At 40.1% G+C, this 20,305-nt stretch overlaps 1 protein-coding gene across 1 annotated transcript in view; it reads left to right on the forward strand.

Moving 5' to 3' along the window:
* Positions 1-20,305, forward strand: part of LDB3 (LIM domain binding 3) — a 181,998-nt gene that overhangs the window by 85,643 nt on the left and 76,050 nt on the right. The window contains exons 4-5 of the mRNA XM_065408201.1: positions 10,205-10,227; positions 13,657-13,860. Of these exons, the coding sequence (XP_065264273.1) occupies positions 10,205-10,227; positions 13,657-13,860 (227 nt within the window). The remainder of the gene's footprint in view (positions 1-10,204; positions 10,228-13,656; positions 13,861-20,305) is intronic.

A 20,305-nucleotide genomic window follows, 5' to 3' on the forward strand; every position in this document is an offset into this window, starting at 1 on the left:
AGTCTTAACTTAAAAACCTCAAACATGGCCCCCAGGTTTCCAGTGTAAACTGTAGGACATAGTTCTGTTTTCCTATGCCAGTAATCAGCTATTACAATAAATCAATACCAACATGCAGTTAAGAAACCTAGCTAGAAAATATTTGAGGAACATAACCAAAATTCCCCCAAAAGCTAAAGGATGGCAACCCCACCAGCCTTCATTTTCTGTCCCCTTACCCACAGTATTTCCTTTCTTATAACCATCCCTTTATTTAATCTACAGTTCTGCCAAATATTATTAGGTTGCTTTTTATTGATTAAAAATGTTTCTCTCTTCTAGAGCTCACGCTAACACCACTTAATAATTTCCCCCCACAGTACCCTTCCCTATATCAGAGGTGAGGGGAAGGAGTCCTGCATTAAATTTTCATTGATTCTAAAATGTTTTTTTCTAGTTAACCTACAGATCTAGCTTCATCAGATGCTGTATGTTCCTTCTGTTGTTGTTGTATGTGTTTCACCTTGATTTTTCCGTCCTGCCAGGATGTACAGCTTTCAGAAGGAGAGCATCTATGTAATTGGTGACTCATTATCTGAGAAAGGATTGTGCATTTGTTCCTCTTTAAAAATATATATTTTAGGTGGAAATCCTGTTTTTTATTTGTTTAATGATACTTGGACGCCTGTAATAGGCAATTACCAAGGGTTATTTGCAGACTTTTTTTGAGTTCAGAACGTATTGACTGAAGTGTGTGATTAATTATGGACAAAATATGTAAAAAGCAGTAATTTGAAATATACTATTAAGATAATCATTTTCCATAGCCTCAATGGCCTCACACCAGAAAGCCAACAGTGGATAATTAGACCCAACGCGAGTAACTAATATTCATTGACAATGACATTGTTACCCACTCTGTAAATTTCAGTTTGAAGGCCAAACTCTGCTCAGGCTTACACCCTCTGCAACCCCATAGAAGCCAGTGGGGTTGCAGATTTGGGATGTCCAAATATGACCCTGCAAACCATTATAGCCCTATATGGGGCAGAGTGCCCCAGGGGTCACTGAGGGACTTACGCTGAGTAGCAGTTCCTTCAAAACCTTTGAAAGGTTTAGCCTTCAACTCCAGTCTGGAGCGGTGTTCTTGGCCTTTGCTGCTGCAGGGGCTACATCCCTTTTTAGATACGCTCCCCTGGGATGTGAGTCCTGGCAGCAACACTGACAGGCATTCCAATCTTGTGCTTCCAAGAATGTGGTTATTAATTATGGCTTCTACGTGTCCACATGCACAGGGGTGGGGAAAAGGTACAGCACTGAATCAGGGTCAGCGTAAATTAGCTGTAAGACAGGACTCTAAGCTTCTGGGATAGATTGCAAGTTGATATCACATATACACTAAGAAATCCACAAATTCCCCATTCATCCAAATGCTTTATCTAGTGCCTCACTATACACTGGCGTTCAACAGATACAACAATGCCGGAAAATGTCTGTTGCTGTCCTGTTTCATTCAAATCATATAAATAAACAGAAGGAAAAATAAAGCTTACAATCTAAGTATAGTAGAAGGGTTTTACAAGAGGTACATGCACTTAAGATTGGAATTTCTTTGGGGCAGAGACCCTCTTTTTGTTCTGTGTGCCTAGCACAGTTGGATTCCATGCCTAGGGCTCCTAAGTGTTATGATAATATATATAATAATTATGTTGATTGCTCATGGATACTCCATTATCAAGTGAGCTGCCAAAACATAACAGAAAAAAAAGTCTCACAAAGACACCTTCCATGAGGAGAGTTTGAACTATTGAACTGAGGTACCAACCAGGCTAAAAGATGAAAGGGAATGGATTTATTGGAACTAGCTTTGGTTTAATAGCAAAACAGGGGCACAAAAAGTTGGGCATTATGAAGACAAAGACATGCTGAACACTGGTGTGGTGGATTTATGAGTTAGATTTTCCAAACACAAATTGGAAAACCATGTTCTTAAGATCTAGATGGTCTTTTATTTCAAATTAAGGAGAAAACAAAGAGACTACATACATTTAAAATGCCCATGAGAGTTAAAACAGAGCATCTTTCTCTTGCTCTGTAAGATCCTTCATCTTTAATCTTCTTGCAGCCGTTCCCTCTAGCAGACAGACAGACTTCTTAAAGAAAATACAAAAAAACAATATCCTAGTTATGATACACCACAGTGAGCCAATGATGGAAATATAGGCAGTTTAGTTGGATCTAAAGGTTCCGTCCTACCAGGTACTCTGTATGCCCTGAGAAATGCTGGCTGCCCTCAACTCCCACTGACTTATGTGGAGTTACACCTGGGGTGAATTTGTGCTGAAGGGGCACAAGGCAATGCTCTAGATCAAGAGTTCACAAACTTCATTGCACCGTAATCCCCTTCTGACAAGAAAAATTACTACATGAACCCAGGAGGGAGGACCAAAGCCTGAGCCAAAGCCCAATCCCCACCGCCCTGGGTGGGGAGGCCAAAGCCCAAGGGCTTCAGCCCCAGCAGGGAGCCTGTAACCTGACCCCTTCCACCCAGGGCTGAAGCCCTCAGGCTTCGGCCCCGGGTAGTGGGGCTCAGGCTTCAGCTTCGGCCCCGAGGTGGTGGGTCTCGGGCTTTGGCTCTGGTCCCGGGCCCCAGCAAGTCTAAGCCAGCCCTGGCAACCCCAGGGTCGTGACCCACTTTGTGGTCCCGACCCACAGTTTGAAAACCGCTGATCTAGATCACAGCAAGCACTAGCTCAAAACTTTTGAATGAGAGGGAGCAGGGAGAGGAGGTGAGTTGTCCTTTTCATAGTTTATGGTCTAATTCTCTTACGATTTGCTGATTATTTTTTGTGTGGAATGTGTTACTGAAAATGTCATTATTTCCTGTTTTCAATATTAACCTTATTTAATCTGTACTTTGCAGCATTAGTAGGAAACTATTTATTGACATTATATTTAACAAAATGCATAATTTTCTATTATTTTCCAGAGTGGGTTTTAGAAAGTTAAGATGTGCTTCGAATGTTAGGCACCAGCAGGAGGTCTTGCATATGTCTGATATTGGGAGCGCTTCTTGAGACCCTCACAAAGACAATATTCCATAGTGTCCTAGCTTGAAAAAAACATCCAAATCACAGATGTGGAATTATACTCTTAAGGTGCAATTTCATGCTCTATGCCTGTTTAACTTCCATTCATTTAAATGGAAATTATGCACACGCATAAAAGAGAAACTATACCTGTTGGTTAATACACCTTCTTGAGTTCTTTCAGCCTACTTGCTAACCATGTTGCATGGCCTTATTAGCATGACCTGGAGCCTATGAGAAGAATGCAGTTTAAGGACTTCATTAATTTTAGGACTGTTCGTGAGAAATTGAATGCTGTGATTTCAGAAACATTAGGTCTTAAATTTCTAGCTAATAGCATAGATTTTTGTACTTGTATATTAGTGCCTCAAATGGGACTGACCTCAAACCATTCAGATTTCCTTAATTATCATAGGAATGAATGGAAGATATAGTCTATCAAATGATATCTAATTATATCTTCAGCTAATAACAGAAGCTCTTTTGATAAGTTAAATTTTAACTTGTATGTTTCAACTAAAAAAAATGCCTGGGTGTGTAGTCCCACCCTATTGAAAGAAGATCAACTGAATGTTCTGTTTTATCAAAAGGCTGGCTACCTCAGCCACTAATCTATTTGTCTCAAGTGTATGAATATATACAGAAAGCGATAGATATAGATATATTCTTTTTGCATGTGTTCTATGATTGCTCTTTTTTTCTTTTCTTGGCCTGCATGTTTGCTACTACAGGACCCTGCTTTGGAAATCAGTGGCAACAGAACAACCTTCAGTCCTCTAACTAGCACAGCGACTGGGCCTTTGGGTAGTATTTTAGCCACCAATGGAACGTTTTCAGGCTACCTCAGCAAGCAGGAGATCAGCTGTTCAAATAGCTCTTCCTTCTTAAAGACCACTGCAGTTAGAACTTCCATGGCCTCTCTGTCTGTGACACCTGACATTTCACCTGCAAAGAGTAACCTAGGTTCAAAACTAAGTCCTGTGTTCACTGATGGCAGTAGTCCTAAACACCAGCTGAGCCCTGCAAGGCAATATAACAACCCCATTGGCCTTTACTCAGCAGAGACTCTAAAGGAAATGGCTGAGATGCATAAATTAAGTCTCAAACGAAGGGCTTCAGAAGGTGGACTTCCTAGAGGGTAGGTAACATGGTGATTAATTCAATGTTTCAGTAAGTAAGTAATTAGCTGAAGAATGAAGTATAAAACCAGTTACTATACTGTGAATTTGTCTTGTAATTATCATTAATGATGTCCTGAAAAATAGTTATTAAACCTTTCCCCACCTCAAACAGGACACATGGTGCTATTTCATAACAACTCTTGGTCTTTGGTATCCTGAATTGTATTACAGATTGGGTACTGGGTATCCTGGCATGAGGAGGAACACTGTGGTTAAGGTACCTGTGACTAAACCAGTGTGTTGGTATTCTTCAATTTAATTCTCTATACTTAATCTGGTTGACCTGAATATCAACTACAGGCCTGTATGGAAGTTGCTGTAAAAGGGATCTGAAACTACACTTTCCTAAAGAGAAATTGCCTGGAGCAGCTAAGATAACAATCTTAATCTATTGCAGTGAACTTCTATAACTCTTTCCTCAATGTAGTCACTTTCCGGTGCAAATTGAGATTGAATTATTATTTGGTTCAACCCCTTGGTTTGAATGTCATCCAGCTCAAATCTAAGCACTATTCCACCTGTGTGGAAAGAAATACTCAATAGTTATTATCCACCTGGTAAGATATAGAGATGATCCCACCTAGTTTTACTTCAGAATATGAAGTTGTTCAGTGCTGTACTGTATTTGTAGAGCAGGTATTTTTGCCACAAGCTTGGACTACATTACAGAAATGTTGAAATAAATGACAGACATGGGAAAGAGTTACTTTCCCACCTTTCTACTTTTATTTGTGATTTTTTAATTTACAAACACACCTCTATAAGTCAGTTACCCCAAAGCTGTCTTTATCTGAAATGAAGTCATGTTTCCCAATGTGTTTTAGGAAAAACAAGGAATTTTCAGCACCCTTATCTGAATAAATCCCATGTCCGCCTTTCTGTTTGGATAATTAAGGTCTGATTAAGGAAAAGAGTATTTCAAATAACAATGCAGAAGTATATTAACAGGTAGATAAAGGGAAAACTTCCCTGAGACACAATTTAGTCACCAAAGCTTTCCTTTAGCTCAATATAATATACAAAATGAGGGGCTGAGAGCAAGAGAAAAATACAATAGGGGCCTGATTCTCCTTTGCCCAGTACCTTGCATAGTCACTTACATGAGAGCAAAGTGGATGTAAAATGCTATTATTCTGAGTTGATAGTGTTTTACACCAGTATGCACTCAGTTTGCATTAGTGTAAATGACTACACAAGATGTAAGACAGTGAGCCTAGCGCTCACTAGCACAATCAAGCCCTAGCACTGTAAACTCAAAAGTGCTGTCTACATTTGGTTATAAGAGACTTAAATTCAAAGACATTTTTCAGCAGAAACAGACCAAAAAAAGCTTTTGTTTTCATTTACATTTTTCATGATGAAAAGTGTCATTTCTCTACCTGCTTTAGCGCTCAAAGCTCCTCGGTAGCACATCTTACCTCCCTTGTCTTGGCCTCCTCACATCCCTTGTTAACCTTTCTCCTTGTATTTTCCTTTAGGTAAATTTTGTGCAGATGAACTGCCTGAGTATTCCTACTATGTACTATTACAAAAAAATACACACTATAGGGTTGCATCTGCCACTCATTGACATCAGTAGGAGCCTTTCCATTGATTTCAATAGGCGTTGGATCAGGCCTCATAATAGAAGCATTTGTCCTTAAGGAGGCAAACAAAATATGGACACTGAACCAGCTCCACAGTAATCCCCCTACTTCATAGCACTGCCTTTCTATATGTGCCACTTCTTCCCACATATATGCACAAGCACTCTCACAAAATAATTTAAGCTCCTCTTGGTGCATATCTGTGACCTGCTGGTAATATACTGAGACATAGCATAAGACGGCTCAGCAGAATTCAATTTTAATTTTTTTATAATTTGGATGGATAATATTGATATTTATTTTTAAACATTGTAATTTTTTTTTCAATTTATATTTTCACCATTGTGCAAAATTGCAGGAAATTGGGGCAGGGGTGTCAGACAATAGTTATTTAATGACCGTAGGCATTGAGATTCAAAAATTTAAAGCCTTATAATCGTTAAAACACAAATTGTCAACGTGACGTGTCAAAATATACAAAGGAAATATCCTTAAATCAAACTCTAACAAGTTCTCAAGCAGCACTTTTCTTTCTTACATTGCTAAGCTATAAATTTGGATTATTACTAATGGAAATATTTTTTTCATCAGAGTGTGTGTTTACATCAAAACTTACTGACATTTCCCAATAAAAATGGAATCTTTCCAAGTTTAAGTGTAAGACTCCCAATAACAAAGCTAAAGCTTTTATCATGGTACCCACACCTGAGATTTCATTCTGAATTTGAATATGGTTTTGGGGTGCTTTTGTGTGAGTAGCTGTAACATATTCATAAATTATAGCCAATTCTGCCTCCTTTTTTTACATATAAATAAACGGGGCAATATGAAAAATCATGTACAGTTAATGGACCCCTCCCTGGGAAAGAAAGAGCTGTTTTGATAGCTGTTAAGCACTCAGCAAAGTACAAACAGCCTGAAATTACTCAGCACAAGTGTCTCTGTAATGGTAGCATGTTGTGAAGATTCAGTGTTCCCGGGCCCCCATTTCCACTTGTATGTTATCCATGAAGTGAGAAGCCCCGTGGACTGCAATCTAAAAAGGAATACTAGCTTTCTTGGGACCTGCTAGAGGTTTAGTGCTTATGTTATCGATGATTCTCTGTTTTTCTGGGTTTGTACATTCATAAAAAGCAGTACATGTGCATAAGCAAAACAGGCTCTGCAAGGTCAGCTCTGACTCTGATTGGTACTAGTCTATAAGTGATACTTTATAAGAACCTACATAGGCAGGTAGATCCCAGGTGTATTTTATATTTAAATGTTTGGGATTTTTTTAAACTTGTATCCTGTGAAACATCTAAACAGATCCAGTGATGTATTGAAGGGGACTCTGGGGAGCCCCTTGTTAAAATTCTGTCAGCAAGCGCAAAGGAAGATTGGATTGATTTCTCTGTCTCTTACTGAGTTCCCAGTTCCTTACTCCTCTTATGCACTTCTGGAATTAAGGGTTTATCACAGGGCAAGGGTGAACATTTTTTGCAGGAGTGCCTATTACAGTGTCAGCAGGAGATCTTAATGGAGTAAAGGTTCTGCAATGGGGAACATTAACACAGATTGAGAATGAGTCATAGATTCTCATGTATGGATTCTCATTCCAGCCTGTGTTATTCTGCACGTCTTTGGTTAGGGCAGTAAATACCTGTCCCGCATGTTTTTGTGTGTCAGGGGGGTAGGGTTACCAGCTTGTTACTCTGTGGCATCTTTGAGTGAGCAGGTTGCGTATTTCAGTACCTGCCCATATTTAGAAATAAACTAAAATGATGTGTGGGACTGAGCTGGAGAAAATGTTATCATCTCAACCCAGCATATCAAGAGAGGCTAAGCTTTACTGTAGCTTGAGGGAGCTGTGATAATCTGTTTAGGTCTGAAAAATCTTTGCTGAGATTTGAGGATATTGACCACTTCTCAGAAGACTAATGTGTGCACAGTATTTTTTCTGTCTATGAAACATAGTTTACATGTGGATGTTCTTCATACTCCACCATCAAAGAATTGGTTGCTCTCTCTTTTAAGGGGTATTTTACAAACTCCAGTGCTACCTTAAAAATATTGTTTTCTATGCACAGACATGGTTGAGAGGATTAGAACAGCCGTCAGAGTTCACTTCAGAAAATGATACTATTACACCATGTTTCACTGTAAGCGGTTGCTCAGCTGTCTTGCACATACCTAACATGGATATAGAATCACTGACCTGCTTACAGGCTACAACTTGTTCCTAATATATCTCTACTGATTCCTGTAAAAGACAGATATATTTGGCTCATTGCATGGTTTACAAAGCTGGCAGAATATTCTCGAAGCTGAGAACCTGAGGGGCAGACACTGGGAAAAAAGGCATTTTGTGACTGTATGTCCAGACAAATGCAACAGCATAGAGCCCCATGCCACAGCTTTGGCTCGCTGCACAGTTTTTTGTTAATTAAAAATAAACTTGGGTGACAGAGCTGCAGAAAAGCCTTCTGTAAAGAAGAAGCTACTCCAAAGAGTCACTGAGATGAAAGCAGGGGGAACCAAACCTAACTTGTGGGCCAATCCAGTCGTAATGCTGCTCAGCACTGCTCTGTGGGAGACCCAGATTCACTCCCAAGGCTGGAAAGGTTGCAGAAGCAACTGGGAAGATGATGATGCCCAGATCTATCAAAAGTGTCTTATGTAGCCAATTAGAAAATAATGCTGTTGACTATCTCTGCATGGAATCTTGTCCACTTTTTCCTTGGTCACAGACATGATCTGCTATCCATGATCCAGAGGGATGGGGCAAGAAGGAGGGCAAAGATTCATGTTCTCAAAGCTTTGAGAAAGACTATGTGAAAATGAGCATCCAGATCCCATCAGTACCACTCTCTGCATACATTAGCAGAGGTCATTGGGGAATGATATAAGGAGCTTCCCCTTACCAGAGGTCTGAGCTCCTTGCTTCTGTCATGCTCCCAGCTTCTGCCTGCCTGAGACCTAAATTCTGATCCCTTGTGTTGTGCTGCTTTCCAATTGCTCGGCAGGCTACAACCAGTTATTGTTAATGCAGTGAAGAACGATGCTACATAAATATTGTTTTTTCCTGCATTATGTCCTGTTACTGACCTCAAAAAGACACAATATTAATGCTACAAAATTAATGCTCTCAGGCCTTGTAACAGAGTGGCTTGTTCCTAAAGGACTGGAGGGCTTTGGGCTAGCCAACCGTGATTACCAAAAGGGCACACCTCAGTTGGCTCATGTAATTTCTTATGAAGGGCAGCAGAGAAGGGGGAGGCTCAGGAAATAAAAAAGGCTTCTGCAAGGACGACCCTGATGCCACGGGGGTTGGAGCCAAAGCAGAAATCTGTGGCTCCAGACCTGAGCGCAAGGCTTCAGCTAAGCAGGGTCTGGGAGTGGCCTGCAAAGACAGGAAAGGCCTCAGTCAAGAAGGTCTGGTAGTATGGTAAATTGGAGACTGTTGGGGACTGAGCAGGCTCTAGCAAAAATACCTAGGACGTGGGGTTTCACTACTGCAATTTAAAGTAGGAAAAGCCTGGGAGTGACCTGACAAAAGGTTAAAAATGATGGACTGTATTTTTGGACACTGAGTTTTACTTTGAAGCTTTATTTATGTGATTAAACTTGGACCCTCAAGAAGGGGTACTGAATGGACAAGAAAAGCCTGTGTTGAGTTTAAAAAGCCCTTGGAGGGAAAAATTGTTAGCAGGGCACCACAGAGGCTTCCCTGGCCACAGGGGATTGCATGGGAGACAACTGATCCCACTACATGGCTGATTAGCTTTTAACTTTGTCTGGTGTAAAATCAGGAGTGACCACTGAAATCAATTGATATACACCACTGTAAAACCAATATAAGTGAGATCAGATTCAGGTCAGTAATGTGTTAAGTAGAGGGGCTTTTTCCTTCAAATATCTGTTGATATTTTCTTTGGATATTCTTCAGCAGATCCTGCTCACTGGATTGACTATACGGGGCCAGGCTGATGGGACTGGCATTACATATATGAATATTTAGTGTCTGGGGAGGAGGATATAATCTCTCCCACTCGTGTTATTTCAAGAGGAGTATACAGCCTGCAAATAGTTCTGCTTCCTTGCTTCTGTAACCCTCAATAACAATACTTCCAGTGATGCACAGTAATAAAAATGTTGTCAAGGATCAGCCAGAATGCCTTGGTACCTTAATAAGTCTCTGTGGATAAACTATAATCCCTACATTTCTCCTCTCTCTAAATCCATTGTGGTTTTTTAGGCATACCGTTGCTTTCTATTCCTATTTGTAGATGGTTTGATAAAGCTTTATAAATCCTTGTTAATACATATTGCCCTTGACACGCTAAAACTATTGTTCCTTTTGTTTGTTTGTTCTTTCTCTCTTCCCTAGGTCATAGCCAACACTGCTGCCAAGTTAGTATCAAATAGTGTGTACGTGTTATGCTGTACGTTTGGGGATTTGTTTTCTGGGGTAGCATGAGCCCATATGTTCTTGCTGTGTCTATTTGCAAGGTAAAAGCATTGAAAAAGACCAGATTGGCGCGGCAGGCATCATACATGGCTACTATATCCAGAAGTGGTTCTAGTCTAACAATATTTCTGAAACTCTCCTGCTTGTTTAGAATTTCATGTTGATATCCTAACTTTGCAAATGTAACTTGGATTGGAACTTGCTCAACTCTTGAAGAGCTTTTCAGATCTTTTTAATTCCCTGAAGTCATACATGCATTTCTTCTTAATTCTTCCAATAGTCTTCATGCCCCCGGGATTTTGTGGGCTTTGGCTAAAGGCTTTTTATTATATAATTACCGATGTATTTTTAGCTTCAGGAGATAGATATAAATCTTGAAGTCCAATTCCAGCCAAATTCCCATTGACTTCAACGTTTAGCTCTTGGGTTTTAAATATCTAAGACGTACATTTCTTCAGCGGGAATTCTGCCTGAATAAGGAGTTAGTATGTACTTGAGGATCTGACCCATCAGCTTTTAGGCAGGGAAATTCCCCCAACTCCCCTTCAACTTTGACCTTCAATTTTGAGGAGAGAGCAGAAAGATCCCTTCTGAATTCCTGCTTGACCTCTCTGGATTGAAAGTTGCTCTTGCCCATGCAACATTCTGGAAGTCCAGAAACTGATGGGAACTCAAGATTGGGATAAATTCAGCAGCGAAGTAAATGATGAAGCAAGTTAAATGTCAAGTTTAACTGATAAGAGGATGGGTGGAAATGATAGAGTAGTTCAACTTGAATTGGCGTTTAGAGGGTGAGCAACATAAGTGTAATTTACACTGATTTGGCAGTGTGTGGTGCCCACATTAAGCCCTTGATGTAGCTAGGAACAAATGGATAAAACTTCCATTGAAGTCAGAGGAGCCTTTTCCCACTTACGCTTAGGACTGAATTTTTCCCTGGAGTTGTAGGGCCGATGTAGCAGAAATCAAAGTATGGGCTCTATTTTATCTTACACTCTTCTGTTACATTTCCTGCATACTTCCAGAGTTCTGCTACCAAGCTGTATAAATTTTGCACACCTGCTGAATGCCTGTCAGCATTATCTTTTGCAGAGATCCCAGATTTGTAGCTCTTAGTTTCTTGCTCCTGCTAGAATTGGCACCTCACCTGTGCCAAAGGGTCCTGCACTGAGCATCCTGTATTGACATTAACATTTCCTCCCCTCCCAACATGACATTGCAGTAGAAACTCTGCAGTTGAAAGAGACCTTTTCTAGTTCTTTCTATGGAAATGCCTATTGATTTCAATTGATGTTTTGCCTTGCGAAGGACTGTAGGTTTGACCACATCCTGTTAAGAGAGCAATGAAATTGCTTCAATTCCACATTCCAACACCAAAATCAGTAATTTTTGTGCGAGCCTAAGCATCCCTGAGACCTCTAGCCCTTTTTTGGTTTGGACTATATTTTCATACGAATTGCAGCTTCAGTTTAGGTAAACTGATGCCTTCACTGAGTCTTCCTTCTCCTATTAATGGAAAAGAGGGAGAGCACTGAATTAATGATCTCCAGGGTCTATGAATTCCGAACTGCTCTCCGATGGCTTGATACATTGTGGGGATAAGAGAAGTCACCTCAATAACAAAGCATGGGGATTTTCAGAAGCCAATAGTAGGCATAATGTGCAGTCTCTCTTTCTTTGTGAGTCATTCTACAAGATGGTATCAATAGACTAATGTTATCATGGTTATTAAACATGTTAATTAAGAGACATTTAAAAGGGTGAAAATGTTCAAATAAATGCATGTTTTTTATTTGTACCGAATGCATAATGAAGCTTCTTAATTCCTTCAAAATGTCTATGCATGTATTGCAGGGCTGTGTTTGCAATAAGATATGTGTGCATCTATATGCACCTGTCCCTGCTGCATGCTACTGTCAGTGCTCTTCTCAAATATTGCTGCAAAAATGCACAACTATCTCTCTCCTGTTGGCCTCAGTAAAGGCATCTCACCAAACAAAAGGCTGTTACAGGAGTTGGAATCCATTGCATGAGAGAGCAGATCACCTATGATAATCAGCGCAAGTCTCAAGTCAGTTGAATGCTGGGAGTCTTCACAACTTGTGGGAAGAGTTTTTCACCCCCTTGATTTTCTTCTCTCTCCTTTAATGATTGAGGGGGCATCTTCTATTAACAAACACTCTAAAAGGCCCATACTGTGGCCCGATCCTTCTGACCTGCCATGAATATTGCAGATTCCTTTTCTTCATTGTTGCTCAGTAAACTGGAAGAGTTACTGCTGAGCACTGTGAAGCAATCCCTACCATTCCGGGTTGAGCATATAGTGTCTGAAACACCCCAAACACTTTATTTTCTTGGTGGGTTGAGGGAGGAGGTGGGGGTGACAGATAAGAATTTAACCCTGGTGTCCCATATGGTAGCCAAGAGCAGTTAATTAAATGACTGAAGATCCGATTTAAAACGTTACTTGGAAAAACTTAAGCTAAACTCTAGGAGTATAACACTGTCTACCAAGATGCTGAGAGTCATGGCCTAATGATCTAAGTTTAGGATTGACAGTGAGGAACCCTGGCGTTCAAATCCTAGCTCTGACACTGATTCCCTCCATGATTTTGAGTGTGTCACCTAAACAGCCTGTGCCTCATTTTCCCTAATAAAAATCCTTACCCACATGGAGGTCACAATAGGCAACTATCTCAGGATAATGAGTACAATTGTCCTGTCGACTGTGATGTAGACAGATTTAGGACTGACCTTGCAATAAATTTATCCTGTAGTGGTTACATATTTTGGTAACCTCCACATTTCCTCACAGAGGTGCTATAAGGATTAAATTGTTAATATCTGCAAAGGGCTGTGAAGATGAAAAGCATGAGTACTAAATAGCACCATGATGAATTATCCATATAGAAAAAAATGTAATTCTGCATAAGAGAGAAGCAGATGTTTATTTCAACTCATTAAACTTTCTAGTACCTTAGAAGATCTTTCTAAAAAGATTGAAGGAATACATGGGGAGCTCTTTGGGTGTAGACATAGATGTACCTACATATATATATAACAGCTATATTTGCCATAATTTTTGTTTTGTGGCTGCAACTGTCTCAAGTTTACAAAACTATCAGCCAACACAAAAACCTCATTCTATAGTCTAGCCCCTGACCACTTTCCTTGTTAATGTTATCCATTACGCATTGTGTTCTTTCTCTCCAGCAGTCTGAACAGATGCTTTTGTGGTGAGATGTCTTAGGCACATGCACGCATTCCTCTGCTGCTGCTTTTTTCTTTTTATAATTATCACCTGTTTGTCCTTATTTTCTTTTCTTTCTCCCTTTGTCTCTTCTCCAAACCTCACTCTCACATAACCCCAGCACTGAGTATGTGGAACGCTTCAACCCTAATGTCCTGAAGGACTCTGCCCTGTCTACACACAAACCCATTGAGGTGAAAGGCCCGGGTGGCAAGGCCACTATAATTCATGCCCAGTATAACACCCCGATCAGCATGTATTCCCAGGATGCTATCATGGATGCCATCGCAGGCCAGGCACAGGCCCAAGGTGGTGAACTTGCTGGGTAAGGTTTTTTCTTGTGTAAAATGGCACCTATCTGCATGATATATGAATCCTTCCTCTCATCCTTTTTCTCTCCTTGTTTGTTTGTTTGGATTTTGCGGGGGAAGGAGGAAGTATCTTTATGCACTGCACTGAAAAATACAGATCGGTGTTTTCTTTAAATATTTTGAGGTGGAATTACATCCTTTGAAAGATAAAAGGAGGAGGGGTGTTTAGAATAGAAAAATTCCTTTTTCAGTATTCTTCCTAGATTTGGAAACTCTGATGACTTGGAGAAATCCCACATGGTTATACAGAGAGGTTTTTGTCTGTAAAACTAAATGGTTCTCACTTGGTAGCAGAAGACATTCTGAGGTGAGGGATGAGCTGTAGTCATAAAAAAAAAACCCCAAAAAATCCTGCTACTAGCTATTTGCAAATATCCGCATTATTTCGGTGGCTTTTTCACGTCAGGCCAGATTCTGCCACAGTTACTCTCACTAGGTAAATGAGACTACTCACAGACTAAGGCACAGTTCAGTGAGAGTAATGGTGGTGGAATCAGGCCATTTTATATATGGTACTTGAAGCAGAAAAGGAAAGTTATTTTGACTCTCTCAATCTGTTCCATGGTTACCCTTGGTGAGAGATGCTTTGTCAGGTAAGGTAAGCCCCAGATTTGACTTATGAAAAAATTGTTAGAAATTACTGGGGGCGTATCTTGCCCTTAGCCTGTCCATTCATTTCCCTCTGATATGGTTGTGGGTTCCACACATGGAATGGGAACTAAATATACTGTACTTTTCAGCATTGAGAAACTGGAAAGTATGCAAACTTGATAGGGAAAGAAATTTTTTTAAGCCTCTAAGATGGTATTACAAAAATGGAGAGTAAAAATATTATTAGTAAGGAAATTGGCAGCACTTTTTTTAAGTTGATGTGCAAACTGTTAAATTAATCTCCGTGATTTGAATATTGCTCTCAGCTACTTGGGTGTAAATCCAGAGTAATTCCACTGACTTCAGCAAAGTTCTCCTGGTTTTACATTGGTATAAGTGACAGCAGATCATCGGTTTTGTTTAATTTTTTTATTATATCCATCATCAAGCTCAGAGAAACAGGTTGCTGTTAAAGCATAAGGGCTAAGGTTACTCAAGTAAAATATTGCTATCAGAATGTTAATAAAGAGCAACTTAGTACGTTTCACCTGGAGAAAAGGTTTGTGGAGTTGGAAATATGGATAGTTATTGTCTTAATAATGCCTATTATAACAACCATACTTTCAGTCTAATAACTGCATTGATTACATAGCACAACAGGCAAGGAAAATGGAGGAGCATTTGTCATTGGTATAAAAAGAATGTAAGATGCATTTTTATTACTGGTTATTGTTTGATGTTTTTCAGAATGAAGCCCAATGTTATGTTATCCTGCTTTGGGATTTATATTTAACGACTGCTGTTTAATTGAAACCTCTAACTTAGGATAAACAGGAGTTTGCATATTTCACAGTTGAGAAGATATTTAAGCTGAAAATGATGTTTCCGCAATACTGTATGCATCACTAAAAATTAATAATTTCTCCCAACTGCTGATTTAAACCAGAGTGGGGTGATTATGACCCCTCTCTTTCGTTGTCTTGAGCAGACAGACAGAGGTTTGTGTATAAAGAAAGTGGTGAAGACAGACAAGATACTCTGTTGATCCAAATACATACTTTTCACTTTTTTCATGGGTATGGGAAGGAGAAATGTGTGCTGTACCTTTAACATAGTTGATATTGAGGGGATAACCAGTGAGCTTATTCAAAGTGCTAACATTTTTATGTATCTCTTTGTGCTCCCTTTTATTGATCATTTCTTTTCTTTTCTCTTTATTCAATCCTTTTCTTCACTAATTTCTGATACTAACATTACTTTGTTGTGCACATCCCAATGCTCCATAATGATGGATCCCGCACAATGCCTTTTGTTGGGTTTTGACCATATGACTCACAGTGAATCTCCATTGGCGTAAGTAGATCCATATTTCCAATTAGCTGAACACAATGAAAGAAGTACAGTGTATGTGTGTTCTTTTAAAAAGGTTCACTTCTTTCATATATATGGATTTTAGAGGCATTTTATTGTATTTGCAAAGTCATACAATACAAATCATATCTCTTTAAAACTGCCATTTAGACAGTCTCATAGTTATAAAGTTTCACTGTTGAGCATGTGAAGTCCTGGTAATTTCATAGACGGCTCTTAAATGAGATCTGTCAAATGCAGTTCAGAACAAAGAATTTGCCATATTGGATCAGACCACTGGTCCAATATGCCTCTCCTATATGAGGCCAGTCCCTGATGCTTCACAGAAAGGAGAGACTGACCCTTCCAGAAAATCCCAGATAAGATGAAAGAATTCCACTAAGTGCAGATGGAGATGAGAATTCAATGTATTTTCTAATGGGAGGGGAAAAGTGTGTACTTATTTAAATATTCCTTAGTGTTAGAGAATTCTGACATGGGCAGGCTGAGTAATGATAAAGGGTCCAAATGATGAACACTAGAGTAAAGGTAAATATAGCTGGAAAGGAAACAAAAGGAAATAAACATATCTAGATAAAAAGCCAGGAGTCAGCCCTTCTGTTGTTTTACATAAGACGTAGCACCAGTGAAGTCAGTGGAGCTGTGCCAGTTGACATCAGCAGAAGCTTTGTTCCAATTTTTTTTCCATTTTGTATATTAAATTTTAAATTTTAGAAATTAAATAGTTACTGACATTTATTTTTATGTATCAGGCAGTTTTAGTGAACTGTTACTTTTTGGAAATACGCCCATGAAATAATCCTCCTCTGTTACCTCAAGTAGAAAGCTAATCTGGAAGCTACACTATATGAACTAGCATTGAAGCATTTCCTTCATCTTTGGAGAGTGATTTCTGAGGGCTTGTAAACACAGCACGGCAAAGTGCTCTATGGGGGTGTGATTTATAAAGCATCCTAACATGTTGTGCTCTAACTGCGCTGTAGAGACCCTGCTGGCGTGCTCTAAAAGGTACGTAGTTTGTGTTAACATAGTCCTCTTTCATTCCTATGTTAACACAAACTAGGTACCTTTTAAGTTACATCTACACTACAAGCTAGACATGATTATTCCCCTGCTTTCATGCACGTATGTGCACTAGCTCACATCGGTTAGTGTAGCCATGGTAGTAGGGGCAGCAGCAGCAGAGGCACAGCTTAGCTATGCTGAGTACAAACCCACCTGAAACCAGTGGGTACACCCCCCCTGAATTTCCCCAACACCCTCCCCCAGTTTTGTGAACTAGTTACATACAGTGTTGCCAATTTAGTGATTGTTTGGAAATTTGAATTGAAATTGAAACAATAATTCACACTTTTAAAGCATATAAAGTGTCTGATAAAATACATGTATCTGAAAAAGTATAATTGATTGAAAAGTATGAACATAGACTAGCTTCCTTATACAGATGTTGTTTTTTATGACGATGTCATAGTGCGTTCATTTCAGTGATCTTGGCCAATTTAATAATTTCAAATTATGTTTTGTAAGCAAATTCGAAATGAGCTCTCCCTGACAACTAGTGATGAGCTTGGGGGAAAGGCTGCAGGACCAGATTGTATTTATAGTTACACCTACTATATCTAGGTATCCAGCAAACAGAGCTGTGTTGCCCAAGTGATAGACTTTGGCTGGGGTTGGGTTAAAAATCACTTGAATGTGGGGGGAGGGGGAGAATGAAATGTTGCTATTCTTATTGTATGAGTAAAGGGCAGTAGAACTGTACTTAGCCTGTGCAGATTGAGGGCATCGAGAGAGGGTGGGGACAGGTGTTTTGCTTGATGGTCTGCCTGAGTCACAAGTACTATTTGACCTGCCCCTCTCCACTGTTTAAAGACAGAGCTGATTAGGCTCCATGGATAGTCTTTTGTTTTGTTAAGTGATCACTGCAGCTGAAATCACTAATAATCAGGTCTAAGTGCTTAGACCTGCTGTGGGACAGTGTTTATGTGGAAGAGACGGCCCAGTCTGCACTAGCAGCGAGGTTCCCCCACTGAGAGCTCAGCTGAAATCACTGAGAGCTGGGCGGAACCTCAAGAGACCAACTCGCAGAGGTCACAGTGGCAGGTGGCAGCAGAAGGTGACGGCGCAGGGCCATGGCAACAGAGCAAAGGAGTGAACGGTGGCACAATGAACAACAGTGGCCAGAACGAACAGTTGAGCAGCTGGAGGAATGAGCAAGGTGCCTTCTTGCCCCCCCTCCCCGGAAGGTGAACTCATGTGAAAGCACCTCTGAACTCTGAGTCTCCGCTGACCAAGGACAACACCGGTGAGTGTTAACAAGGCTGTTAAGAATGCTGGAGACACAACACAGTTCATGCGAACAAACATGGCTGTAGCATCATACTTTCTATTTAAGCAAGAGATACCACACACTACAAACTAGAGGCAAATGTTAACTGCATTGTCACTTGTTCATCCTGAAGTTGAACACTGGTTCCGAACAAGACCAGCAAATGCTCACTGTCTTTCTGCAAGAAACTCAACTGACTGGCTAGAAGCATGTGGTGCAACAGTGAAAGACTCAACAGTTGAAAAAGTGAAGAACTCTCTCACCACATTCAAAACATTTGCATATATGGCTGATGAATGCACCTTAATAGATTAGTCTCGTTATAGTTGGTATGGCAACACCCATTTTTTCACGTTCTCTGTGTATATATATCTTCCTACTGTATTTTCCACTGCATGTATCCGATGAAGTGGGTTTTAGCTCACGAAAGCTTATGCCCAAATACATTTGTTAGTCTCTAAGGTGCCATAAGTACTCCTCGTTCTTTTTGAAAAATATAGAAGATACTCTGGGACTGAAGTTCAAATTAGTCCAACCTGGGAAAACCCGCCGGCTTTCTCATGAGTGATCCTTGACTGTTGTCTTAAGCCGTTGTCTTAACCGTTATCACTGGCCTTGCAAAGTATCTACCAAGATGGGATGGATCTAAGTAGTGAGGCTGGTGGATTACTTTTGCTACTATGTTCAGAGAAGACTATTGCCATTCTCTCTCTTGTAAGTCTACTGTTGAAACCACTTGGGTCATTAAACAATGCCATCCAGGCATCTGCTATAACAATAGTAGATCTTTGTCCAGCAAGAGAAGCTACATTTGGATCAATCAGAGAGCTATCCATTGAAAAAGTACTGGAAGAAGCAAAGACTTCAGTCCAGAAGTTGACTAATGAAGGCATTTATATTGAATCCTTAAGTGAAGAGGACAAGAAATGTTTGTTAAGACAACTGAAAAAATACACAGACTTGATTCTTAAAAATCCACAACAGCGACTTCTAGATTCTACTTAACCTCTACATAACTTTTACAGATTCCTGTCCTATAAAACACTGACAGTTGAGTGGAGTGAGGCATTACCAGCAATGGGGCTGCCATGTGCTCAGGACAGAATAGAGAATTTGAACACAGAGTGGAATATCATACGATGAATGAATGAAGATTTGACTTCAACTTCTTTTTTATCATCACTAGAGGCTCGACCCGATCTTTGTGCTATGTTTCCTGGGATGAAAGAAGTAGGTATACATCTCTTGCTACTCCAAGTCACAACAACTACAGTTGAGCATTCTTTTTCATCATTGAATAGAATTTTGTGTTCTGAAAGAAGTCGCCTTCTGCCTGATCATGTGAATGAACTAATGAGCATATCAATTGAAGGAATGGAAGTACCGGACACATGAGAAGCCACCAAAGATGAACACATTGCATTCAAGAAGTTCATTAATAAAGTTGTGCAAAATTATAACAGGAAACCAAGAAGGATGTAGATGTAGTGCTTCATAGAAGGCTTGAGTAGCTAACTTTAATTTGTGTGATGATTTTAAAACATGAGTTAAATCTAATAAAATGGTCATGAAACATTTTTCAGGTTTTACTATGGTGCCATACAGCCCACCTTCACCCTCACGGTCTCACCCTTCATCGGCCCTGACACCCCCATAAATTCGAAACCCCCCCCCCCCCAAATTTCAATTCCTAGGGAAAACACTGAGTGGGTACATACACTGTGTGGCTAAGCTATGCGTCCACTGCCATTACCTGCACTACCACAGCTACATTGCTGTTTATACTTGTGCTAGCTCTATGATACAGAGTGCGAGTATGTGTACACTATGTATTGTAATGTATTCTAGACATATCATATTGTAGATGTAGCCTTAGGGTATGTCTGTGCTGCAATTAGACACCTGTGGCTGGCCCGTACCAGCTGACTCGGGCTAAGGGGCTGTTTAATTGTGGTGTAGATGTTTGGCTGCAGCCCGAGCTCTGGGACCCTCCCACCGTGATGGTCCTAGATCTCTGGCTCCAACCTGAGTCCGAACGTCTACACCGCAATTAAACAGCCCTGCGAGCCCAAGTCACTTGGCACAGGCCAGCTGTGGGTTTTTAATTG

Source organism: Emys orbicularis, chromosome 7 (assembly GCF_028017835.1).
Source record: "Emys orbicularis isolate rEmyOrb1 chromosome 7, rEmyOrb1.hap1, whole genome shotgun sequence".
Lineage (NCBI taxonomy): Eukaryota > Metazoa > Chordata > Testudines > Emydidae > Emys > Emys orbicularis.